Source organism: Rhinopithecus roxellana, chromosome 16, assembly GCF_007565055.1.
Source record: "Rhinopithecus roxellana isolate Shanxi Qingling chromosome 16, ASM756505v1, whole genome shotgun sequence".
In the NCBI taxonomy this organism is placed as follows: Eukaryota; Metazoa; Chordata; class Mammalia; order Primates; family Cercopithecidae; genus Rhinopithecus; species Rhinopithecus roxellana.
This window is the reverse complement of record NC_044564.1, coordinates 69,347,261-69,373,541: the sequence shown is the minus strand read 5'-3', so window position 1 is coordinate 69,373,541 and position 26,281 is coordinate 69,347,261. Positions and strand designations below refer to the sequence as shown.

General features: G+C 35.1%; 1 protein-coding gene across 2 annotated transcripts in view; it reads right to left on the bottom strand.

Moving 5' to 3' along the window:
• Positions 1 to 1,376: 1,376 nt before the first annotated feature.
• CNTLN (centlein) overlaps positions 1,377 to 26,281 on the bottom strand; it is a 391,924-nt gene continuing 367,019 nt past the window's right edge. For both annotated transcript variants that reach the window (XM_030920397.1, XM_030920398.1), the window contains exons 24-26: positions 20,702 to 20,887; positions 18,122 to 18,199; positions 1,377 to 2,741 (exon numbers count right to left, since the gene is read on the bottom strand). In XM_030920397.1, coding sequence (XP_030776257.1) covers positions 2,640 to 2,741; positions 18,122 to 18,199; positions 20,702 to 20,887 — 366 coding nt within the window. In that variant the 3' untranslated portion in view covers positions 1,377 to 2,639. The remainder of the gene's footprint in view (positions 2,742 to 18,121; positions 18,200 to 20,701; positions 20,888 to 26,281) is intronic.

The following is a 26,281-nucleotide window of genomic DNA, read 5'->3' as shown; positions in this document are numbered from 1 at the left end:
AGATTGGGTTTTACCATGTTAGCCAAGACGGCCTCAATCTCCTTACCTCATGATCCGCCCACTTAGGCCTCCCAAAGTGCTGGGATTACAGGCGTGAGTCACCATGCCCGGCTCTGAGTTTTTTTTAAATAAATGAGTGCCAATTTTTGTCACATGCTTTTTCTATATCAAATTTTATGATTGCATGTTATTTTTAGCCTGTTAATATGGTGGTTTACACTGATTGATTTCTGAATATTGAACCAGCCCTGATTGTGTATCTTTTGACCAATATCCCTCATGAACATAGACGTAAAACTTCTAAACAGATTTTTGGCAACTTCTACTTGTTTTCTATTTTTGCAGTCACAAAGTACCACAAACTTAGTGGCTTAAATTAGATAAAATGTATTATCTTACATTTCTGGATGTCCAAAATCGGTTTCACTGGGGTAAAGTCAAGGTGCTGACAGGACTGAGCTTTTTCCAAGGTTATAGGAAGAACCTGTTTCCTTGCCTTTTCTGGTCTCCAAGGGCCATCCACATTCTTTGGCTTATAGCCCTTCCTCCATATTTTAAGTCAGTAGTGTAGCATCTTCAAATTTCTCTTTCTACCTCTCTGGTAGAATTTCTCTCTGACTCTTCCTGCCTCCCTCTCATAAGAACACTTGCAGTTTCATCAGGCTCACATCGGTAATCCAAGATAATCTTCCCACTCAAGATACTTGACTTGATCATATTTGCAAATTTCCTTTTGACATACAAGGTAACACATTTACAGGTTTCAGGCATTAAGGAGTGAACATCTTTAGGGGCCATTTCTCAGTCTACCACATTTTCCTTTTTTTGTATACCATCTTTGTTTAGTCTTGGTATCAAGGTCATACTATGCAGTCTCATTTTTATCTTTGTAACAAAATTTTGCTGTAATAAAGTATTACATTTTAAGTTTTGTAATTTTTTATTACTCGTGCTTTCCTGTGAGTTGGGAATATTGTGATGAATGTTTCGTATGGTAATGTTTTAATTGCATCCTTCGGGCATATAGTGTCATCACATAATAAACACAATGCTTCGCCATCTAATTCAATAACAAAATCCGCACTTCATTGTGCCTTAAGTGTGTGACATTTGATGGTCATTTCTTTTTTCTTTTCTTGTTTTGACATGAAAAGTATGTGCTGGTTTTTTTGTTTGTTTGTTTGTTTTAAATTACAGTAAGGCAGTATTTGTGTCACCTAAAATTCTGTCAAGTTGTAACTGTGTCATTGTGATTTGTAGTATTCCAAGCAGTAGTGCAAAGTTATGAGAGAAGCACAGTCTCCTCCGTAACTACTCAGCTACACTCATGTAGTGTGAAAGCAGCCATAAGTAATACAGAAATGAATGAGTACCACTGTGTTCCAATAAAACTTTATTGAAGGACACCAAAATTTGAATTTTATATAATTTTCACATGCTACAAAATATTATTCTCCTTTTGACTTTTTTAAAACCATTTAATAAGGCAAAAATCATTCTTAGCTTGTGGGCATACAAAACAGGTAGCAGGCCAGATTCGCCCTGCAGGCTATAATCTGCCAACCCTTGCTTTAATCTCATGGGACCCACATACTAAAGAGGGGAAAAAAGAAAATAAACAAGAAAACAAATACATGAACAGATAGATAATTTTGTGCTATGAGGAAATAAAATAGTAAGCTGGTCAGCGAATGTGTCTCTGAGGGACTGGGGAAGCTGGACCTGAATGATGAGAAGGAGCCAGCCATGAGGAAAGTTAAGTGCAGAGTATTCTAGAAAGAGAAAAGACCAAGGGCAAATGTGAGAGGCAGGCACCAGTCTGGTGAATTAGAGGAACCGAAAAGGGTATAGCAGGAACACGGTGAAGAGGTGAAATGAGGTGGGAATGTTCAGGAATCTAAGCAAGAATGACATCATAGTTAAGAATGTAACTTTAATTAGTTGACCACAGTAGTAGTTCTGTTAATTACAGCCTAATTTTATACACTGGGTTTGTGGTCCCCTGTGAATTTATATGACTACACAACATATACTATTGTGAATTTAAGAGAGAGCAGAAAATGTTTTTATTTTTGCCAAATAGTTGCACAAATACACAGTATCTCCTACATAAACCAGCACATCAATGAGAATAGATTCAATTGGACCACACAATTTATTCCAATAAATGCTCAAGTTATGATGCTTCATTTTATATTTGCTTGTAATACAAATCTGTTGCTCCCTGGACCTTATGGCTATCTATAGCAGTTTTATGTAAAAAATCTAGTTTTTTTATGAAACTTAAAACATTAAATCCTTAGTTGATACTTTTTCTTCTTATGCTCAGACCAATTTGTGTGCCAAGCCTGTTCAGTTTCTTTTAATGCACTAGAAGGAAAATCATTTTTAAGTTTGCATTGATTTGTGGCAATATTTGTATTCAACAATCAAATGCTACACTATTTCCTTTTAAATGGCTATGCACTTAATTAGTTTCACTTGTTCAGCAATTAATTATTTTCAGAGACTTCTTATTTTTGTATTGAACCTGACTATTGATAGTTGGAGCAGATACTGTATCAGGATTGCAATGCATATATTCTAATCACACCACATAAAAAGTTTTCACATTTGCAATAAAGCTCTCCATTTTAATATCATCTAATATCTTTCATAATTGTGAAATATCCTTCAACTAGTTTCTTTTTTTCATTTATTTTTTCCAGTACTGCTTCTAGTAAATATGAGGCAAAAGGAAGCTGCAAAAGAAACACAAAAAAAATTATTAAAACTCTATATTTTCTTCAGTTCAAAAACATACTAAATATCATTAAACCATTAGAAGTTAGAGGTCTGCAACTTTGCAGCCATAATGGTACCCTACTGGATCTCTTTTCTACTGATCTTGCTGGTTAGTGTGGGTAATTTTGTCTTTTCTAATAAAAATGATAAAAGAGCAGAAGTAAAATGAAAAAAGATAAACGCCTTATTGAACAATTCATGGTTTACTGACCATGTTAATGATGTAATCTGCAATACAAGCAGCTAAGCCATTTATCTTCAATCAGCTGATCAATAGCAGGTTACAGTCATCTCTAGGGCACACAGGCCCATAGAAGTAGTACTGTATGTTCATCACTCATAAAAGAATGAGAGAGAACCATCAATTCACATGTCTGTGTTAGAGCCGAACATCTCAAGAATTGTAGAGTAAAAACTTCAGAGGAAAAAATGGCAAAAGTATACCCATTGATTAAGTTGTTATAGAAAAGTTGTTTGGCATATCAAAGTGTAATACACATGTTGCAAACTGCTGAGTTTATGAAATGTAGACTACATTTTTAAATTTCATAATTTATATTACTTTTCTGGTCAAGTTTTATAGTTCCCTCTGCTTCACTGAGTTGCCTGTAGAACTCCAGCTCACCTAATACAGTTATAGTTATTGGTGGTAAGTAAAAGACAATCTGAAATGCAGCCCCAGTTACTTCTGAATCCTAGAAATTTCTCTTGTCCTTATTCTCAGCTACCTAGCCTCACATAAGAGGTCTGTCATAATTAAGAAGCTTGTTAAGTCATTTCTTGGACTTGTCCTTTAGATCAACCAGGGATAGACTACTTCTGTTTCCCTGAATATATTAATGGGAATGCTTAGCATGCCCAGCCTCCTTCCCTGCAGGGCAGTAGCATCAGGCCCATTTTTGTGCTAGGATGGACGACTGACAGCATCACTGTCGGCATCTGACCCAGGATGGCCTGACGGCCTTTGTCTGGGTCCTCAGCTATGCTCCCCTAAGGTGTCTATAATTAAACCAATCAGAATGGCTCTTTGCTAAATTTGGACTGGTGAAAAGAGAAAAGACTGGCTGTGATAGTAGAACTAAAGAGCAGACAGGCACAAACAAATAGACCACATCAGCCATGAAGGAGAAATAGAGACCACAGCTGATCCAGAAAACTGCCTCAGGCCCAAAGAACATTCTAGTCTAGTCCCTTCTTATGTTTATAGTAATCTGCCTGCTCCTTAAGGTAGCCTGAGTCTGTGTCTGTTCCCCAGAAACACAGGAGCTTCACATATTTGTCTTACTTGAAACTTACCACTAAAGAAAGTATAAGATACCAAAAGAGCACAATTCTTCAGTTTTAAGATACAGATTAATAGAAGACATACACATTGACTTTACAACAGCTTTTCTAGGGGGAAAAATCTACATCAAACACACACATATTGCATACGCATCCCAATTTCAGGAAAGTAAAGAAGTGGGAAAAGAATATCTTAGAAATAAGAAAAAAGAATATGATCAGCTCTCTTCTGGAGGATAATGATAAAAGCAGTACGTTTTAATTTTGACACATTGCTCTTCTTGGATGTAAAAAAGAGTTACATTGGACAAAGATGCCAGTTTTACAAATAAAAATTTAAACCTTGAGAGCATTAATATTAGGTGTGAAAGAAATGCACAAAAAAATGACAAGACTACTTGTCATTTGTTGTTACTGGGTAACTTTCATTTAAATGATGTCACTCAGTATTACATGCATTCCTATCTAAAAGGAAGATACAAGATGGTGGTAATGTCCCATCCCTTACTGGTAGAAACAAGGCAGAAGTAAGTGTTTCATTTTCTAAAATTGTTCTCTAATCAAATAAATTTGGGAAACAAACCAAACTTCTAAACAGTTTCTTTAGTTCAGGACCTGTTAAGAGTGGTTAAGAGGCTAACAGGCACTGTGTTTCTCCAAGAGGGCAATATAATATCCTATTTCTAAATTCATTTGTCCATCCTTTTCTTATGGTCTCTTTATCAGGCTGAAATAGTGGTCCATGAAACACAGTTTGGGGAACATGCTGGTTATATCATTTCCTATGTAATAATGTCATAGACCTTTCACCAGTCCACAATGTGTTGGCATTAATCATATTGTTTGCAAATTTCGTTTTCAAGTTTAAATCTTAATCTACTCTTATTATCTTGAGAGCTGAACAATTTTAAACATGGACATTACCTTTAAAAAGTCAAGCTCAAATAACTCTTCCAGAAAGCCTCCAATGTGGAATAGGAAGTCCATTTACGAATTTATTAACAACTCCCTTTATTCTCTTGCTCTGGCTTCCAATAAAACTAAAAGCCTCAAAGTTAAACACAACTGTATGCCAATCCTGTTTTATTGGATTATAAGCTTCCTTTAAGCTTTTTTATAGAGGCTAACACATTTTGGATTTCAAAAAGAAGTCAAACCTTAAATCAAAATGCATAGTATGTGTACAACTACCGCCCTTGCGGGAACCTATCTGTCTATAATAGTTCAGAAGAATCATATTATTTGTCATCACATAATTTTAGACAAAATTTCATATATCTTACCAGTGTGAGATTTAAAATTTTTATTTTAATTCCATTTTTCTATTTTTCCTTTCTATGATCCAATTGAAAATATTTTCCTCTAAACCCAGTGTTCACTCTATTTGCTGTTTATACTTTATGGTTTATTGTTAACTGTAAATTTGGCTTTCACAGAGGTCTTTCAAAAAAATTTTTTTAAATACATAAGGCTCAGTCATAATTAAGTTAATTTTATAACAGAAAATATGATAAAATAGTTAATAATTGAAACAAATTTAGAGGAAGACTAAGAAAAAGTCAGAACTACAAAACATTTCATAAAATATACTTACTGTTTTCAAATAAATACAACAATTTAAAGTAACTGTCAATTTAAAAAATTTAAGTAGCTGTCCCTGCCTGCTTTACAAATAGTTCTTGCTTTATGGAACAGATTCAATATGTAATCAAATAATGAATGCACTAACAACTTTGGTTTTAAAAATAACCTCTCTCACCAAGTTTATACTATTCATTTATTTAGCAAACATTTTTCACAGATTGTACACAAAACAATTCTGCTTAGTCTAGAATGAATTACCAAAAGATTTTGTTTATAAAAATGGCTAATAGTGGAATTTTCAAGTTAACTGGCTATTTTGGTTAATTGAGAGTTATTACTTATATCATGCTACTTCTCAAACATGATAAATTATAGTGAACTGGAAAGTCAGATGGAACCTAATTTAATCTTCAGTGATTCAAGAAAGCTCTTCAAAATCTTACAGTACCACGTGAACATCAATTCTCAGCATGTAGCTCTAGGCTGCTTAGAGTTAGGACTGAAACTCTACTTAAAATACAACATGCCTTGGAAAGCACTTTAAAAATTCACATGGTCTGTTTATTTGTTTGCCATATTTTTTTAAGTGCAAAATGTTTTAAAAACACTAAGAACAAGAGACCCAAACCTTCTTCTACTTTGAAGTCCAGATTAAATGCATATTTGTTTCATACAAGGAGTTTACAGTTAATTATATTATCTTTATATGCATTCTAGAATGGGCTATGTCTCCCTTAGAAATCTCTGAGGGACAGACAGGCACGGCTGCCTTTTTACTAATAGGATTTTAGAGTTGGATAGAAGTGGCAATCTGACTGACCACAGCAAAGATCTTCTTACACCCTATCAAATACATCTGAAACAACAAACCAACATTATGCTGCTGTGGGTTTCATCGCAGATGGTATTTGCCAGGGATTACAAAGTCCAGAAAACCTGCATGATTTCTTTTTCTCTCTTGGATAAAAAAGAAGAAATGATACTCCTGGGCGTATCAGTGCAGAGTTACACATGCTTGAACTCTTCAGCATAAAGAGAAAAATGGACAGGTGAAGATTTCATACTGAGTGAAATTTCTTGGCATAGAAATTTAACTGGGATATCTGACAAAGTTTGCCTTAGTATATAGGTAGTCTTAAGGCAGATCTTCCTAGTCATTCTGGCTGTTCCTGCTGCAAAGAGTGATTTCCATTATAGGAGGGATCGCCCCTGATTTCACCCAGATTTTTAGCTTCTCTGACATATAAACACCTACAGAAGTTTACCTTTAGGAACTGGTATGCAACTACCACAATCTTAAATTTATTACTCACACTTACAAATTGTGGCTTCCTTTAGAGGTGACATATAAATGATATAAATGATGACTGCAGATGCTTGAGAACTAAGAAAAATAGCAAAGCTTAAAGTCCATGATTGCTAAACATAAAAATAACTTATTATATCAGCATTAATGGGAATATGCTCTCAATATGAAATGGAAATTCTTTTGTATTGAAAGAAAAATGGAAATAAGGATAACTTTTAAGTATAAAGCGTACAATTAACAATTTGGCCATTTTTATTATTGTTTTCTGTTTGAAAACTATGACCAAAAAGATATTTCTTGTAAGATAAAATTTGACTTTTATCTAGAGTCATATTGAAAGTGAAGAATATAAAATTTTATGAATTATATCTGCTCTTAAAATCTGACTTAATGAGACCTTAGTAAGAAAGGATACTGTAGGTTTATTATAAAATTAAAGGTGCAACATCTGGTATATGCATTTATTTACATATATACAAGCACACACACATATCTGACTGGTGTGTCAGTGAATAGCATTCACTCTATTATCCTGTAGTTAAAGACTGAACTTGTTAAAATAATCAAGAAGGCCATCAGAAAGAACAATGTATTTATAATTTAAATTTGGCACTGAATTTTGAGTCATGTCTCCTAAATGGTTGTTTCTATTTCTGCTGCATATCCTAATAGATATAAAGACCTCTTGGAGTTCTGCTAAAAATGGACACAGAGAAGGCTATGCCTGCTTCTTTCAAACTCTGTTGAAGGCTATAGTTTTTTTCTCTTTAATTTTGAACCTAACTCTAGAAGTTGTAAGACAGAATGAAGAAAAAAGCCTCAAGGAGTGCTTCCGTAACACTTAAAGCAAATGAGTGATCATGAAGGAGCATATAAGGAATGGACATATCCCTTTAAAGTATATATACTATTTATAAAGTCCTTGGGGTTAGGAAGACGCTTGGTAAGATACTTCAGGATTTAGTAAAAGGAACTGCCAGCAAGTTCTTTAGGGCTATGGTTAAGTTATGTAAGATAGAAGAGAAATTTAAGTTAGCTATAGACTTTCCTTCAAACCCAGAAGCACCTCTAGGCTATGATTAGGCCTCTTGTCTGGTGCCTGTGTGACACTGTAATTCTCGTCCCCAAAACTTGCCTAGATAGAGATAACCCCTTGTCACTGGTTCCTCAGCAGCTGGGAGGTTTCTTCCCCTCCCTCATTTTCCACTCCTATCAAGTCACTTTTCCCTAACTGATAACCAATATTCTCACAGATCAGAGACTACTGCTGTGCCCTTACCTTTAAGATAATGCTTTGGGCAATGATACCAGCACAAAAAGCTCCCTTGGACATCAGTTTGGACCCCTATGAATTGTTTGGACATTGGTCTTACACAAAGCCTAACACATTACTACTTTACCCTACCTTCTCCAACCCCCTGCAAGACCTTTTTGAAGTCCTAGTTGTCTTCTCACAAAACCAGCACACATAATGACAAATACATCTTAATACTGGTATTCGGACTATCCTAATATGACTGACTTTCTTCTCAAACGCCAGAAACTGTGTAGTATATATACTTTAAGGGGATATGTCCATTCCTTATATGCTCCTTCATGACTAGGTGAGATATTCATGCTAGAGATAATGCTTTAAGAGTCTACAGACCACTATAACAAGGATTCCCTTTTTATGTAGACATTAAAGAAATAATTTGGGGTCTCAATAGGACTAGGTGTGAATACCAATGTTTATCATATGGATACGAACTCCGAGTTCAGGAAAAGAAAGTGTAACTGATATAAAAAGTATTTAGCAGGTAGACCCTTGTTATTAACTAAATGCTTGTGTTCCCCCAAAATTTTTATGTTGAAATCCTAAACCCCAACGTGATGGTATTAAGAGGTAAGGGCTTTGGGAGGTAATTAGGTCATGAGGATGGAAGCATCCTGAATGGGATTAGTGCCCTTATAAAAAGAGATAGGAGAGCTTACTCTCTCTCTTGCTCTCTCTGCTATGTGAGAATACAATGAGAAGACCACGATCTACAAAACAGAAAGAATGCTCCTACGGCTAATGCCTGATCTTGGACTTCCCAGACCCCAGAAATGTGAAAAATAAATGTTTCCCAGTCTATAGTATTCTGTGATAACAGCCTGAAATGACTAAGAGAACACTTAATAGTACAGATAGGAAAAATAAAGGGATAGTGAAGGATCGAAAAGAGAACTGAATTATTCAGTCTCTTGTTCATCACTGTGTCACTCAATGTTGATTTAAATATGTCGCTCCAGAATCTGGATGAATGTGAATAGTGAATTATACCTTCTCAATGAAAGCACTCAACAAATACAGTTATGCATCACTGAGCAATAGGGATGCATTTTGAGAAATACATTGTTAGGCAATTTTGTCAGTGTCCAAACCTAGATGGTATAGCCTGTTACACACCTAGACAATATGCTGTGGCCTATTGCTCCTAGGCTAGAAACCTGTGACTGCATGTTACTGTACTAAATACTGTAGGCAAATGTAATACAATCATAAGTATTAGTATATCTAAACGTAGGAAAGGCATAGTAAAAATATGGTATAGAAGATTTTATAAAATGGTACCCCTGAATAGGACGCTTACCATGAATGGAGCCTGTGGGACTGGAAGTTGCTCTGGGCGAGTCAGTGAGTGAGTTGTGAGTAAATGTGAAGGCCTAGGACATTACTGTACACTACTGTAGATTTTATAAACCCTGTATACATGGGCTTCACTAAATGTATTAAAAAACCTTTTTCTTTCTTCAATAATAAATTAACCTTAGCTTACTGTAACTTTACTTTGTAAGCTTCAATTTTTGACTCTTGTAAGAACACTTAGCTTAAAACACAAATATACCATACAGTTGTACAAAAACATTTTTATATCCTTATTCTGTAAGGATGCCTTCTCCTGGAATATCTCCTGAAGGACCTGCCTTAGGCTGTTTTACAGTTAAGCTTTTTTTTTTTTTTTTTTTTTTTTTTTTTTTTTTTTTTTTTTTTTTTTTAAATAAGTAGAAGAGTACACTCTAAAATAATGATAAAATGCATGGCATAGTAGGCTGGGCACAGTGCCTCACATCTGTAATCCCAGCACTTTGGGAGGCTGAGGCAGGCAGATCACCTGAGCTCAGGAGTTGGAGACCCGCCTGGGCAACATGGCAAAACCCAATCTCTGCAAAATGTAAAAAAAATTAGCCAGGCATAGTGGCATGCGCCTGTAGTCCCAGCTACTCAGGAGGCTGAGGCAGAACTGCTTGAGTCTGGCAGGTGGAGGTTTTGGTGAGCCAAGATTGCGTCATTGCACTCCAACCTGGGAGACAGAGCAAGACTCTGTGATCCCCCCCCAAAAAAAAATTTGGCATAGTAAATACACAAACTAGTTACAGACTTTTATTATCATTATTGAGTATTATGTACAGTACATAATTGTATATGCTATATTTTTCTATGGGTGGCAGCACAGCAGGTTTGTTTACACCAGCATCACTACAAACAAGAGTAATGTGTTGTGCTACCACCTTAGGATGGTTACAGTGTCACTTGGTAATAAGAATTTTTCAGCTCCATTATATCCTTAGCAAACTAATGCAGGAACAGAAAACCAAATACTGCCTGTTCTCCCTTATAAGTGGGAACTAAATGATGAGAACATATGGACACAAAGAAAGGGAACAACAGACCCTGGGGCCTATTTGAGGGTAGAAGGTGGGAGGAGGGACAGGATCAGAAAAAATAACTATTGGGTACTAGGCTTAGTACCTGGTTGATGAAATAATCTATACAACAAACCCCCATGACATGAGTTTACCTATATAATAACCTGCATATGTAGTCCTGAACCTAAAATAAAAGTTAATAAAAAAAGAATTTTTCAGCTTCATTATCATCTTATGGGGACACCATTGTATAGTGTGGTCTGTCATTGGCCCAAATGTCCTCATGCAGTGCATGACTGTATTTACTCTACAGTAGGCAATGGGCTAGACATCTTCTGGGGAGACTAGTAGCAAATCTAGCAAAAAGATATGCTTTTAAAATAAATTAAAAATAATTAAACATAAGAAATCACTAGCATTCTAAGTTTGAGTTATTTTCCATGTATTTTCCCTAGGCCTCGAACTGTTATTATCCTTTTCAAGGGTGACAAAACACTTTTACAAGGGATAATGCATTTTGGCATTCATTATTTTGTCATTCCAAGTCTGTCAGGTGGTATTTTTTCTATCTTATAGTTGAAGATATTGAGTTAAAGAGGCTTTAGTTACTTGCTTTGAGCTAACTTCTTCACATACTAGCGTGAAGACAGAACGCAACCCCAGGTCTTCCGACTATAAGCCATTGTAAGTTTACTGTGCAGAGAGAGTTCTGGTCAATATAAGGAGAAACTGAATGAATCTCAGGCATGTGATGCTGAAAATGGATTTCTTCAGCAGTTACTGAGTTTCCTATTATTCCACAAGGCAGAGCTCATGCTCTGGAAGAACGGTTGGCTTAGATATTTTACAATGCAAACATTTTAAGTATGGGGTTTTGATTTTATTACACATTGTGCTTCATGTATCTTGTTCTATTTTCTGCAGTCAAGGAAAAATCTAGTTCTAAATCTAGATGAAAAATGTTCTTGCTAATATCTCTCGAAAGTTACAAAAAACAGAATAGGTGACATTGGATGGGCTTTTCAAGGTGCAAGAATATGAGTGATTTTAATGCTTCTCTGGGTAATCCATATTTTTAGGGCACAATTTACTGACTTTTTGTTTTCCCTTAGCATGGTATAGGAGGTAAAAGATAACTCACTGTGCTCTCAAGGAACTTGTCTATCTAGGAGACAAAACCGTCCCATACTATATTTGACTATACCAATTTGGCTGTTATATTAATAAGAGTTTCCTAATGTTTTGGAAATCATAATGAAAATGAATATTACCTGTGTCCCCACATATACTGACTATAAATCCTACTTTAGATTTTTTTTAACTGTTTTATCTTATAGAAATGACAAACATTTTATCATTTGAATCATTTTTAAGTCACTTACTCAGTGGCATTAATTACATTCATGTTGTTGTGTAACCATCGCCACCTCTATCTCTAGGACTTTTTCATCTTTCCAAACTGAAATTCCGCATATATTAAACAATAACTCTCCATTCCTCTTGTTCCACCAGCCCTTGACAGCCACCATTCTACTTTCTGTCTCTATGAACTTGACTAATCTCAAACAAGTGGAATCAGAGTATTTGTCCTTTTGTGTCTGACTTATTTCACTTAGCAAAATGTCTTCAAGGTTCATCCCTATTGTAGCATGTTTCAGTACTTCATGCCTTTTTAAGGCTGAATAATAAATTGCACACATAAACCACATTTTATTTATCCATTCATTTATCGGTGGGCATTTGGATCATTTCCATCATTTGGCTATTTTGAACAATGCTGTTATGAGCATTGGTGTACAAATATCTGTTTGAGTTCCTGCTTTCAATTCTTTTGGAGATATACCCCAAGGCAGAATTACTGGATAATACAGTAACTCTATGCTTAATGTGTGGAGGAACTGCCATAGCGTTTTCCACAATAACAGCACCCTTTTACATTATCATTAGCAACATACAAGTGTACAATTTTCTCTGCATCCTAACACTTATTAATTTCCTACTTTAGAGTTTAAGCCTTTTAAAGACATGAATTGTCCCATTTGTTTCCCATGCTGACTAGCACTTTTACATACTATCAGCACTCGATAAAAGTTTGTTAAATAAATAGTATTACTAACTTCAAATATATACAGCAATTGCATTAGCTGTTAATAAAGAACTTCCAGGCAGAAATCTTTTTATATTTGGTTGAGACTTAATTTTAGAATACTGGTTATAAACTTCTTTGTTTTCCTATAGCATAAGAATATATATTAGGGGAGATAAAACTACACGAAGAAAACAATAAAATGAGAAAAAAAGAAAAAGGAGTTACATGAAAAAACTGATATTGTAGATTCAAATAAATTTAATTATTTTATTAAAAGGGTCCTTTTAACTTTAATCACATTCTAGTGATACGAAAGTAAGCTTACCTTGTTAAATTAAAAAAAAAAAAAAAAAGCAAGGTTGTGAGTAGAGGATTTTAAACTCTTGCTACTTCATCTAAATGTGAGGAATTAATTCTGTGTGGGTTACTGAGTGTGTAGGCTTATATAGATGAGACAGAGTGAGTGTGTGAGTATGTCTGTTTGTGAATGCGTTTGTTATAAGTGCAACACAGGAAACAACTACAGAGTAAATGGCTTCAGAGCTGCAAGGAGAAACTTTCAGTTAACCTTCAGGCTAGTAGTATATTCTATTTACAAAAGCCAGGGAGATTTATAAAACCCTTCCCACTGCCACACTGCAAGGCATTCTGTAGAAGGTAAGCATATTTTGCAGAGAGGACACTGGGGAAAGTTAGCCATTTTAAATTTCAGCATTTGCAAGATCTCAAGCAACTAATAGGAACAGGGATATTTAAAGGTAAAGAAAAGCCACTGATCAACGTCTGTACTTTAAATTCTCCAAAACTAAAGGCAAAAAGACACAATTTTTGATATAGTTCCAATAGAATAAAATGATCTATACAAAGTGGACTAAAATGGACAAAATGAAACCTAAAAAAGAATTAGCAAATAACAAAGAATAAAGCTACACACCATAACATCAAGGACACATTTTCTAGCCATTCATGTCTAAGGGTATTTATAGAAATCTTAGTAAAGACCCACACTCTGGTTATAACTATGTATTATTTGTTTTATACATATATACATATTTTAATATATCTACCCATCATTCTACTCAAGTTAACTACCTATTAAATTTCACAGTTTATACATTTTAACTATTTATTGTCCTCCATCCCCAGAAGTGTAAATTCTATAGGAGTAGTGAATTTTTATCTCTTTTATTCACTGCCATATTCTCCAAACCTGAAATAATACCTGGCACATATTTTTTAATGATTCCAGAGCACAGGCTCAGCTTAATTTCCACTAATTATTTTCATTGCCTTTATAAAGTCACAAGAACAAGGGACTGTTTTAGGTATCATAAAGGCCTAAAAATAACCTTTATTATAATTTTAATTTGGGGGATCAGAATGGGCAGAACAGATAAACACTGTCTTGTAGTGGGCAAAGTTTAAAAAACTGACTCCTTGTTTGGATATGTGAACAGGTAAGACCAATTAGAGTATAAAGGTGGGACATCTCCTTATGTGCCGACTGAAAAGAAACTACTGAGTTTGAAATAAAATCATTTATATCATTTACTCATATTTACAGCCACTAGACAGAATTCAAGTTCAAATGCATTTAAAGAAATCTCTGCTAATGGTGGGGGGCACAACACTTGTGAAATAAGCAATTTATTAAATTTACTTTTAAATGTATTCTTTTTTTCTTTTTGTAATATTTTCCATTATCAAGGAGTTAACTGTTTTAAGTGGAGACATAATTCACATAGCAAAACCCACCATTTTAAAGTGTATAAATCATTGATTTTTAATACATTCGCAAAATTGTGTAGCCATCACTAGTAATTCCAGAGCATTTTCATCATCCTCAGAGAAATTCTATCCATAAGCAGCCATTCTCTATATGCCCCCAGCCTCGGCAACCACAAACATACTGTCTATAAATTTGCCTATTTTTACATTTTGTATGAATGGAATCATACAATATGTAACATTTTATGCCTGGCTTTACTTCTTTTGTTTAACTAAGACTGCTTTACCTCTTTTGTTCCCTAAACCTCTAAAGATATTATTATCTTTCTCTCCTCGCGTAGTATATTAAACTCACCCATTTTTTGGTTCCCACCCAGACCCCTTCATCTAATCTCATTACTGCTATCTAGCCACTCATTATAATGTAGATCACATCTGTCTCCTGCCTTTCTATTACTATGGCCAGGCTGTATCCAGACTCTCACTGCCCCTTACCTAGAACACCTTTTTGCTCCCAGTCTCCTCTCTCCAACCATCCTACAATGTTGCTCTTAAGCATCTTTCTAAAGCACAACTCTGATTACATTCCTACCCTGCTCAAAAGCTTTTATAATTTGGTCCCAGCTCACTTTGCCCATTTCTATCTTATCTCCCACTCCCTAAACTACAGACAAACTAATTTTGGTGGTTTCTCCCATCCTACTTTAATTATCAATTTGCTTGTTTGTCTCTGCCATAAATTATAAGTTTTAAAAAATATATCAGTGTGAAAAGAGAGATTTATACAAATAAAAATGTTCAAAGAAATTAAAGGCAGCTATGGCATAGAAAGATAAAAGTAGACTTAGTAAGATTTTTTCAGTGTGGTTACTGAAATCTAGAAATTACTAGAAATCTCTGGGGACAAATGTAAGGTGCAGAGAAATGTCAAATATCAAAAGTTACCAATAGCATCACAACTACTTGAAAGAATGACATATATTTGGGTTCTGTATCAAATATATATAAGTTAAAAATTTAGACCTTTTAGTTCTCATGCACTTGTAGCTAACAACAGCAGTAGGTATCATATTATTATTAGTTCCACACTACCACATGGAAGAACAGCTTTTTATTTTGTAGTGAATATTTTATCAATATGACATTCTATCAAACAAAAGCAGAAAAAAATATTTTTTTAACAGAAAGCAATTCTCTGGCCCAATCAAACAAAAGACAAAATCACAGGGCCAAATTCGCCCTCATAATCTCAGGATTCGATCACATACAGCACCTAACACACAGACAGGACATAAAAGAGAGGTTTTCCAATAATTTTGTCAAAATAGTTGAATAACAAAACATCAATATTGGACGAGTTAATACTTTTTAGAAAATATCTTCAGTTATCCACAATGTGAAGATGATGTAAGCTCATAGGAGGTATAAGCCATAAACTAAACAAAACATATGAATGAACATAATTACACTTTTGCCCACACAATCCTGTGAGTGTAACTCAGACTCTAAAAAAAACTGGTGGGCAAAGAAAACCTTTTCTAAAATTCAGGACAAATATAATTGCTCAGATTGAGAGAGAAGAAAAGTAGGCTAAAAAAAAAGATGTATTCTATTTTATAGATTTTTCTCTTGGGTGTAATTATAAAGCGACACTCAAGTGCAACCAATGAAATACCTATTTTTTCTCTCACAAAATTCAAAGACATCAGCAAAACCACCTATGTCGGTAATAAAAATAAAAAGTCTTTGACTTTTTAAATGTTATCATACTGTCACAGTGGAATAAAATTAGCTTGAAAAATGATCTAAAGGCACATGATGCAGTTCATTATGTATAACAGCAACAGCAGCGGTTTCCCAGGGTTCATAAAGGCTGCTCCATTAAATTTACCTCCAGTCAATAATTAGGAGTCCACAAATAAACCTGGGCAATTAAATCAATACTGCCTGGCAATTATATTCCAGAGTCCAGGCTCAGTGGCACAAAAAGGCACTATATCAAGCTGCAGTATTAAGCAGTCTGATGCCATTTTCAACAGGATTTTTTTATACTTACTGGACAGAATAAGCATACATTCAGCTAATGTAGAATGTATGTATATACCTCTCCATGTGTTAACCAAAAAAACTCAGGTCCAGTGTCGGTACAGTTTTAGCAAAATTTAACAAAGCTTTATATGTATAGATTTATTGTTTTTATAGTCATAATTGATGATAAAATTTCTAATTCAAATAAATACAGGCCATATTTACAAAGTGAACATTTTAAAAATTCATTTAAAAGTTTATTTTTATCATTTTCAAGTTGAAAAGAAAAACCTCATTACAATCATTATTGAATTCTTTGGTATGCCAGCCACTGAGCTAGGTTCTGGGAGTACCACATGATTAAGAAACGGCCTCTGTTCTCAAAAGCAAGTAGTCAGTGTAAAAGGCCTTGTCTAGCACCTGCACATCTACACTTACACAACTTTAAGCAAATGATTTTTAATTGCCTACTGTTATTAAAGTGATTCCAGACAATGTCTCAAAAATATATCAAACTGATACTAACATGAATAGTTTATATACTATTTACTTATTCTTGACTTTACCAAAAGCACAGAAACTGATACTTGTTAATATAAATGTAAAATAATTGCATTTAATATCAGTTTCTATTTTTAATCTTTACACAGAAACATTTAAAATTACTTTCCTAAAATCACAGGACAATTTTTGGGGTACTTAGACAAATATGTTTTGGCTTTTATTTATTCCAGTCCATTTAAAAAACAAACAATTAGGTTGAGCCAAAAGAACTATAATGAAAAAGTTTTAGAATACATTACATGCTGTCAGTGATGTCAAAACAAAAGCTAGCTATGACTAGAAAAGCAGGGCTCTCACCTGCCAATAAACTGCCCTTGATCACTTACAAGAGGGGTGCATCCCAGTAGACTATATGTGTATTAAAAAAATACTTGAAAGGGAAGAAAAAGTATCACACAGGTCACAGCAGCAGTCTCAATAGACCCCTCAGGGATTTCAACTCGTCTTGGCCTTGTCATCCTCTATGCAGCTTTCCACTCGGCCCAGAAAATGTCGATAGGAAAATGTTTGAGGGGCCTCTGGTGGAAATTTTTTCATTCTTTCTGCATTGACAGGATGCCAAATCAATATTTACTTCCCACTAACAAGCTGCTCGAGGTCTCAGTAGAAAATATTGTAGAGAATGCGGGAAGACACAGTAATAAACAGCTGTCTGGCTGTGAGGAAAACATGAATTGACTGGAAACAGGTCCATAGTAAAAGGTCACTGAAACCCATGAACTCCTCAGGTGTCCATATCAACTACTAACTTTAAAGACACATAATAAAGAATCTCTTTTCCTAAGAGGTCTGAGAGAATGGATCCTTTTCAGTCTAGCAAGCACAGAGGTTGACTCAATAATTTAATTAATGCATTTGCTAAGACCCATGTTGGCTCTATCCCAAGGCATTTGTTTCATTTGTTAAGTCTAAAAGCACAAATAGAGGGTTAACTTTCCTTTCTACCTATTGGAACACTTCTTTACCTAACAGAAGTAAATAATGGGGTAGTGTTTACAAAAAGTTAGACATCTGGTGAAAGTGTAAGGCTTGGAATTCTTATTTAGAAGTTTAATATACGAAACAGAAAAATGAAACACCTGTCCTTCAAGAAGTTTCTGAATGTACAACATCCATTCCTTGTCATTTTCAGCATCAATTTTGTTTTTTTCAATTTCCTAAAGAAAAAAAATAGAAACATTGGTGTTAATGAAATTTATATGAACTTGTTTATACTATTAGATACTGAATAAATCTAGAGTAATATCAGTAGAATTACATTCAACAAAGAACAGTCTGTCATCTCAAAGTAGTAATATTTAAATCCATGCTCTTTAAAATTTAATTTATAGATACATACTACGGAAGATATAGCTATATTTATATATTTCAGGGTAATTCAGAAATATTTAATTTCTACCTTCACAGTGGAGCTCAAAGTAGGGGCTAATATGGGGGTGAAAGCAATTAAAGTGAAAAATAAGATGGAGTTATATAAAAGAATCATTTACAGGTGACCCTCGTGAGATAACACAAAACTTAATATTCCAAAATCTGACTTGTCAGCAGATAACTAAGGAGTAATTGTTATCATTACAAACAGAATAGAACATGGCATGACTCTGGTATATTTAAATGCTTGTTGATTCAAACTATCCAATAATCTACTGATAGGCAAGGGACACTCCAACTTAAAGTTCTGTAGGTCACAAAGTATTTTCAGCCCATCAATTATCATGATAGAATATTTCTGGAATTGAAATGTATTCACATGTACAGTTGATGATTCACTTGAAATTGTAATTCAGTTTACAAAAAAAAAAAAAAAATAGACTTTCCAAGAAGAGAAGGGTGTGAGAAACTATTATTTGTTGAAATTTACTGTATGGCAGGCATCATGCTAGGCACTTCAGATAGGCCATCACAGTTTCTGATGTGAATTTACTACAGTTCGATATAGTGTAAAGAACATAAATCAGGTGATCTGGGCCCTGCTTGGGCAAATCCTTGGACCTCTGGAAGATGTCAGGATCAGTCTACAATGCAATCTAGTAAATATATCAAAATGTACCTACCCCTCTTAGAACAGTGTGTTTATATCTCTTTCAGGAGGGACTTGATTTAAGAGTGTGTGACATGCATGTTACAGTGCTGTGTACTCTGTCTTCAGACTCCACCTGCTCAGAGGCAGAGGTGCCATTTATTCACAGACGTGCACCATCTAGTCTTTGGGGCTATCAAGAGAGATCCTTTTCTAATTCACATACTCAAAGAGGACAACTTTTCTGATTTGTTCATTCAAAGAGGGTTTTTTTTTTGCTAATTTGTTAGCCCAGAGAATGCATCATTTTAGAGATTACTTGGTCTTGAAAACCTGGTGGTTCTGTGTTCTAGAATATGTACATGTGTTAGCATCACTGCATGTGTGTATGCGTAAACACATACATGCAAACAGCCATACTCACATGAGACACTGTGCTAAATCTGTGTGTTTTAAAATTTCTAGGCAACAGCAGAGGCCTTACCCTTAAATTTTTATTAGGTTTCTCATCAATCAACATATTTTAATTAAACACCTATAATAAGGCTTAGTTAACATCCTTGCCAGAAATAATATTACTCCCATGTGTCTTAAATTTGGTACTATATGTGATATTGTTCTTATACTTCAAAGTTTAGAATTTGATAGAAAGTCGCAGACGTTTTCGCATAGCTGCTGAACACAGAAACTGGTAATTCACCCATTGGATGAAAATAATACCTGTAGGATTCCTTTTAACTATATCTAAGGATTCTGGATAGTTCAAAAATCTTTACATATTATAGATTTGCTCTATTCCAGAAGATCTTTCAGAAGCTGATGAGGGGGCCAGAGGATGATCTCATACAGACACCCAAGTCTATCATTGAACAAATATGTGTTGAGAAACTGCTAGTGCCATCATCTTTTAGCATTCTGAAGGATAAAAATCTAATATTCATGAATTAAAGCTCAGAGCCATAGTAGGACAGGAATGAGCATCCTACACATGTTTCACAAAAGACTGAGTGGTATGAGATTCTGCTGTTTATGAGGCAGTGACTATGTCAAAAATGCAGTGTCTTTCCCAGGAGGTGTGAAATACTATTAAAGACTATACCTGTATGCAAATAAATTCACTCAGACAGAAGTATTTTACCCAATTTTAAGCAATAAATATTTTTCAACAATATATTTTCAAAGCGTATATTGGTGAACAACAATTTTGAATTTAGCTATGAAAGCCAATAGATTTGGCACTTTTTAAAAAATCTCACAAGGAGAAAAAAACTTCAAATCAGTGGAGACTCAGCTTAACTAAATCAATTTAAGCTAGCTTAATTAAGTATACTGGTTTTCATGATATATAATATGATTAAATTAAAGAAAATGGAGGATAGGAAAGAATAAATGAATTGAATAACAAGTAATTTGAAAGGTTATAAGTACCAGCTTATTTCTATATTATACAGTTAAATTTCTTTAAAGGCTTTTTGAGTTGGTTAATACTTGATGTGCATCTTTCATTGGCACTTTAACAATCTTACCATCACTAATACTATCTTAAAGATGAAATTCTGAGGTATAAAATGAATAAAAATACGTACTTAAGTCCAATGTGTAATAAACCCTTTACTAATAAATATTTAAATGATCTTACCACTTCATCTTCTGTGTCTAATATTTCCTCTAAGTCTGACCGTGAAATGTTCAGGATAGAAGCTGCCAAGGTCTGGGCTTTACGGGTTGAGGTTTTACAGGCGTCCCTGTTTTTCTTCATTTTTTTAAGCTCTCTTATTTGTCGCCTTACCACGTGGACATCATTTTGTAACTCTTTGGCCAAAGCCTGTAACATATTGGAAAGAAACTGAGCTTATATGAAAGTCATAATGAAGACAAAGCAGTAATAACGTAAAAATGTGAAGATACTAACAAATCATTTTTTTACTAGGATTGCTCTGGTTTTAATTATTCTGGAATATAGTGGATTGCTCTTTACCTATTGTCAGCATGCAATAAAAGTTCTCTTCAATGAATACTTAACCAACTTGCTGGATTAAGCAAAGCTCCCCCATCCCTCTTTCAGATGCATCAACTGATACCTTGCTTGGTGAATGCTTACAGCAGGCAGGCTATTTTTAATCAGCACCAACTACTTCCACTAGTTAACCTAACACTAAGAATCAGGTTCTACTTATTCCTCAACATGCATATATTATTTTTGACAGGTCAGTTGCATAATTCATTTAATGGTTACATAAACCAATGAAAGATTACTGCAGAAAGAACTGTTTCTATTTTATCTATACTAGATTACAAATGCTTTGGAAAAAGTTGAGAGAGACAAATTGGGTCAAAGTTCAGTTACATGTGGTAAATTATGTGTGGGCAAGACAACAATAAAGGATTGAAGAAAAATCATTAAAAAATCAAGGATTGCTTCACAAGCTTTTAAGTTGCCTCTGAGAAATCAGTAAAAGCTAGCCCATACCACACCTACATGTGGGTAACAAAAAGTTACTCCTTAATCTGGTTGGACAGAGGGCCTCAGTACATGGCTTTGTGAGCTGACAGCAGATTAGTTAGATGTTTGGGCTGTTTCCAATCTTTTGTTAGCACAAGCAATATTACAATAAATAATGGTGCTCAGATATTAATTTTGCATCTCCAGGATATATGGCTAGAATTGAAACTGCTGGATCAAAGGGTGTGTAGAACTATAATTTTGGCAGTTGTTACTTAATTCTATCCCTGTGCTCCATTCAAGATAGTACTAATATATATCTCCACAAAGAATGTATAAAAGTATCTGTTTCTCTACACAAATAGCAAAATATCAATATGTTATTTCAGAGTAGCTTGAGTTTTCACTGCATTTTAAAGTTTCATTTCTCTCATTATAAACAAAGTTGAACATCAGTCTTAAGAAATCATTATATTTCATTTGTCATTTTTTGGTTTTTCTTAGGGATTTACAGGAGTTCTTCATGTATTAGGGAAATTATACTTGCCTATTGTATGTATTTCAATTATTTCATTATTTGTTCTTTTGACAGTACTGTTTGATGTCAAAGAAAAATAATTTTAATTTTGTATGTACTAAAATTAATGAATCTTTTCCTTTCTCACTTTTGAATTTAGTGGGATACTTTAAAAAGCATTCTCCACAATGAGGTACATAAAAAATACTTTCAAACCACAATTTTTTTTGCTACTTTTTTATTTTTCAGTTAAAATTTTTTTATCCATTTGTAATCATTTAGATCATTACATAAAATCATACTCACTTGTCCCATCACCACTTAGCAAATAGTCCATCTTTCTCCAAGTGATTTCATAAATGTTTATGTCAGTGTCTGAACTTTCTATTCTGTTCCATGTCTTTTTATTAGTTAAGTTTTATATTTGAGTATATTTTAACTAATGAGGCTTTATAACAAATTTTAACATTGGATAAAGCTATCTCTCTCTTATTACCCTATTTTATCAGATTATTCTTGGTGTTTTTGCTTGTTTGGTTTTCCATATGAATTTCACATTCAGCTTGTGTAGATTCTCTGCCCCTTAAAAATACCTTACTGTGGTAATTTTATTCCAATCACATTAAATTTTATTTGGATCATTTTGACACTTTGGAATGCTGAGTCTTCCTAATCAAAGAACATGGTATTTCTTTCCATTTGTTTAGGTCTTTATCTGTGTTTCAAAGGACTGTTTTGAAGTTTTCTCTTTATAGATCTAGTTTATTTCTGGACATTTTATTTTACATATATTTTCTCATTTTTATAGGAGTTTTTCAGTTGATTACTGTTTCTAGGAATTCAAATAACTAACTGTAAAGACTGACAACTTTATCTCCTTTTTTAAATCTTTATACCTCTAATCTACTTTTCCTTTCTTATATATAACACCTCTCAGTTTGATCATGTGTTGTCTTCCTAATTTCTTTTAGTTGTCCATCATGTTTTCTTATAGTTGACTGAACTTTAAGAGGACTAATCTGAATTTGTGGTCAGTTTCTATATATTTATTTACTTAGGGTTAATTCTTTGAGCTTTATTATTTTCCTTTGATTATGTCATTTTTTCATGATTCTTCATAATCCCTGTATCCCTGCATTGGTGTCTGTACATTTAAGGAAGCAGCCATTTCTTCCAGCCTTTACAGGATTTCTTCAGCAGGAAGAGTCCTTCACCAGTCAGTCCAACCTTTGGATCTGAACAGGCCAGCAGATAACATCCATGGATAGGTAGGCAGTACTTGCTGTCAGGTTCTCTAGCTGGGCGGGGCTGCTGCCCATACTGCTAAGGTCAGGTGGGGCCACTGGTTGGGCTCTGCAGTCAGACAGGGCTGCTGGCTGGGCTCTAGAATTGCTTCTTATTGGGCAGGATCACAGGCTATGCTCATTGGCCATGTGCTGCCATGTGTTAGGCTTTGCAATTGGGCTACAGGTAGGCTTCACAACCATCCACAGTTGGGGGGCATCCAGGATAGGCTCTCTGGTCAAATGATGCTGCTGGTTGGACTCCTTGCTCAGGCAGGGCTGCACATTGGGCTCCAGGATGACGCAGGGCTGCAAGATGTACTCTGCAGTTGGGTGGGGGTTATTGGCTTGGTTCCCTGTCTGGACAGGACCACTGGCTTTGCTGTGTGGTTAGTCAGTGTTGTTACAGGACTCCCAGGTCAGGCTGGCTGCAAGCTGGATTCCATGATTAAGTGGGGCTACAGGCTGGGTTCCTTGACCAGGTGAGGCTGTTGATGTGCTCTGCACTTGAGCTCCTTGGTTGGATGGGGCTGCCAGCTGTGCCCCATAGTGTTTGGGGCTAAAAGCTGCACTCCACGGCTAGCCAAGATCCTTGGTTGGATGGGGCTGTCAGTTGTACCTTATAGTTGGGGCTAAAGGCTGCACTCCATGATCAGGTGAGGTAACTGACTGTACTCTGGGGTCTGGCACGGTCAACGGCTTGGCTCCCTACCCAGGCATGGCCATAGGCTGTGCTTAGCAAATGGGCAGGGCTGTGGGCTGAGCTCTATAGCCAGGTGGGATTGCTAACTAGGCTTTGGTTGGCGGGGTCGAGACTGTGCCCCATAGTTGGGTAGGGACTGTGGTGTGGCTCCCTGCCTGGGTGGGTATGTAAGCTGGGATCTGGGGCTGGGAAGGTTGCTGTTCAAGGTCTCAAGGTGGGCAGGGCCAGAGACTGTGCTCTGGCAAGGTTGCCAGCTTGGTTCTCTGTCTAGGCAAGGGCTTAATCAATTTGTTTTTGTGTATTATACACATAGCTTAAGATTCCTATGTACTTCTCCTTGATTACATTTCCTTTGTATTATTATTATTATTTATTTATTTATTTATTTACTTATTTATGTATTTTTTGAGACAGAGTCTCACTCTGTCTCCCAGGATGGAGTGCAGTGGCACAATCTCGGCTCATTGCAAGCTCCGCCTCCCGGGTTCACGCCATTCTCCTGCCTCAGCCTCCTGAGTAGCTGGGACTACAGACGCCTGCCACCATGCTTGGCTAATTTTGTTTTTGTATTTTTAGTAAAGGCGGGGTTTCACCGTGTTAGCCAGGATGGTCTTGATCTCCTTGACCTCGTGATCCGCCCGCCTCAGCCTCCCAAAGTGTTGGCATTACAGGCGTGAGCCACTGCGCCCAGCCTGTATTATTTTTCTAATATCTAAAGTTCAAAGTTACATTTTGGCTGAATTACAAAGGTTTTAAATTCTCACTGCTGTTTAATTTGAAACAGTTCACAAACTCACTTTTTATTTCTTCCTTAACCCTAAATCAGATAGAAGGGTTTACAATTTTTAAGTGGATAGATAAATTTTGGCCACTTATTTTGTTAAATCACAGTTGTATTACATCATGTTCAAGGCAGATACCTAAAACAATTTTTCTGTTTTTGAATTTGTTAAATTTTGTGGCTTAAGATGTAAGTAGTTTCTGTGAATGTTCCACATGGCTTTAAAAAGAAAGTAGCCTTATGTTTTCTCTACTTGAGTTATTGATTTCTGAGTATAGTACATATTAAATATACTGCAGGACAGTAAATACACCTAAGGATTCATCAATTTCTTTTTTGAATTTCCATCAAGTTTTGCTTAACATGTTGTCAGATACATAAACATTCATAATTTCTACATTTTCTTTACACACTATCCATTCTTGTCATTCCTAATGTTTTTTGCCATTAATTTCGTCTTGGAATAATATTGCTATATATTCTTTTTTTTTTTTTTTTTTTTTTTAGCATTTATCTGATGTATATTTAGTTGTGTGCTGGTAAATCAGTTCTTTGGATGTCGGGGGAAGAGCATGACTTGTAATGTTTGTTGATTTTTGTGGTACAGATTTTTCTTTTTATTTTTCAGAGATGGGATCTTGCTCTGTCACCTGGGCTGAAATGCAGTGGTATAATCATAGCTCACTAGAGTCTTGAATTCCTAGGCTCAAGTGATCATCCTGTCTTGGCCTTGCAAAGCATTGGGATTACAAGCATGAGCCCACCATGCCTGGCCAATTTCTGTGAAATAAATATACGTACCATGATTGATTTCAAGCAACCAACATGAATAAGGAGTTGGGAAGAGACATACAAAACTGGCTCTTGTGGTACAAGCTAGTCCCAGGATAACATATTTTTAAATTATTTTATTTTTAAAGCTTTTGGATAACGATATTTTAAGTGCATCTGTTTTCTATCATAGTCTGTCTTCTTTCCTCTTTGTTCAAAAGATACATTTCAGCTCTATTATTTATATTGTAGTTATTGGTATATTTGGATTTATACTAGTCATGTAATCTATCTTTTTTGCTCTCTCTAGAGTAAACTATTTCCTTCATGAATTTTTCTTTTCTTTTTATTTTATTGTGGTAAGAATACTTAGCATGAGACCTACTCTCTTAACAAAATTTTAAGTGTATATCATTGTTGACTATATGCACAATGTTATACAGCAAATCTCTAGAGCTTATTCATCTTGCTTGAAACTTTATGCCTATTAATTAAAAATTCCCCATTTCTCAGTCGCCCCAATCTCTTCTAAATACCATTCCACTCTTTGATTCTATAAATTTGGCTATTGTAAACACTCATAGAAGTGGAACCATGCAGCACTTGTCTTTCTGTAACTGGCTTTTTTTCACTGAGCATAATGCTGTCAAAGTTTATCCATGCTGTTGCATATTGCAGAATTTCCTTCTTTGTTTAAGGGTAGTCATCAATTGTTGTTTAT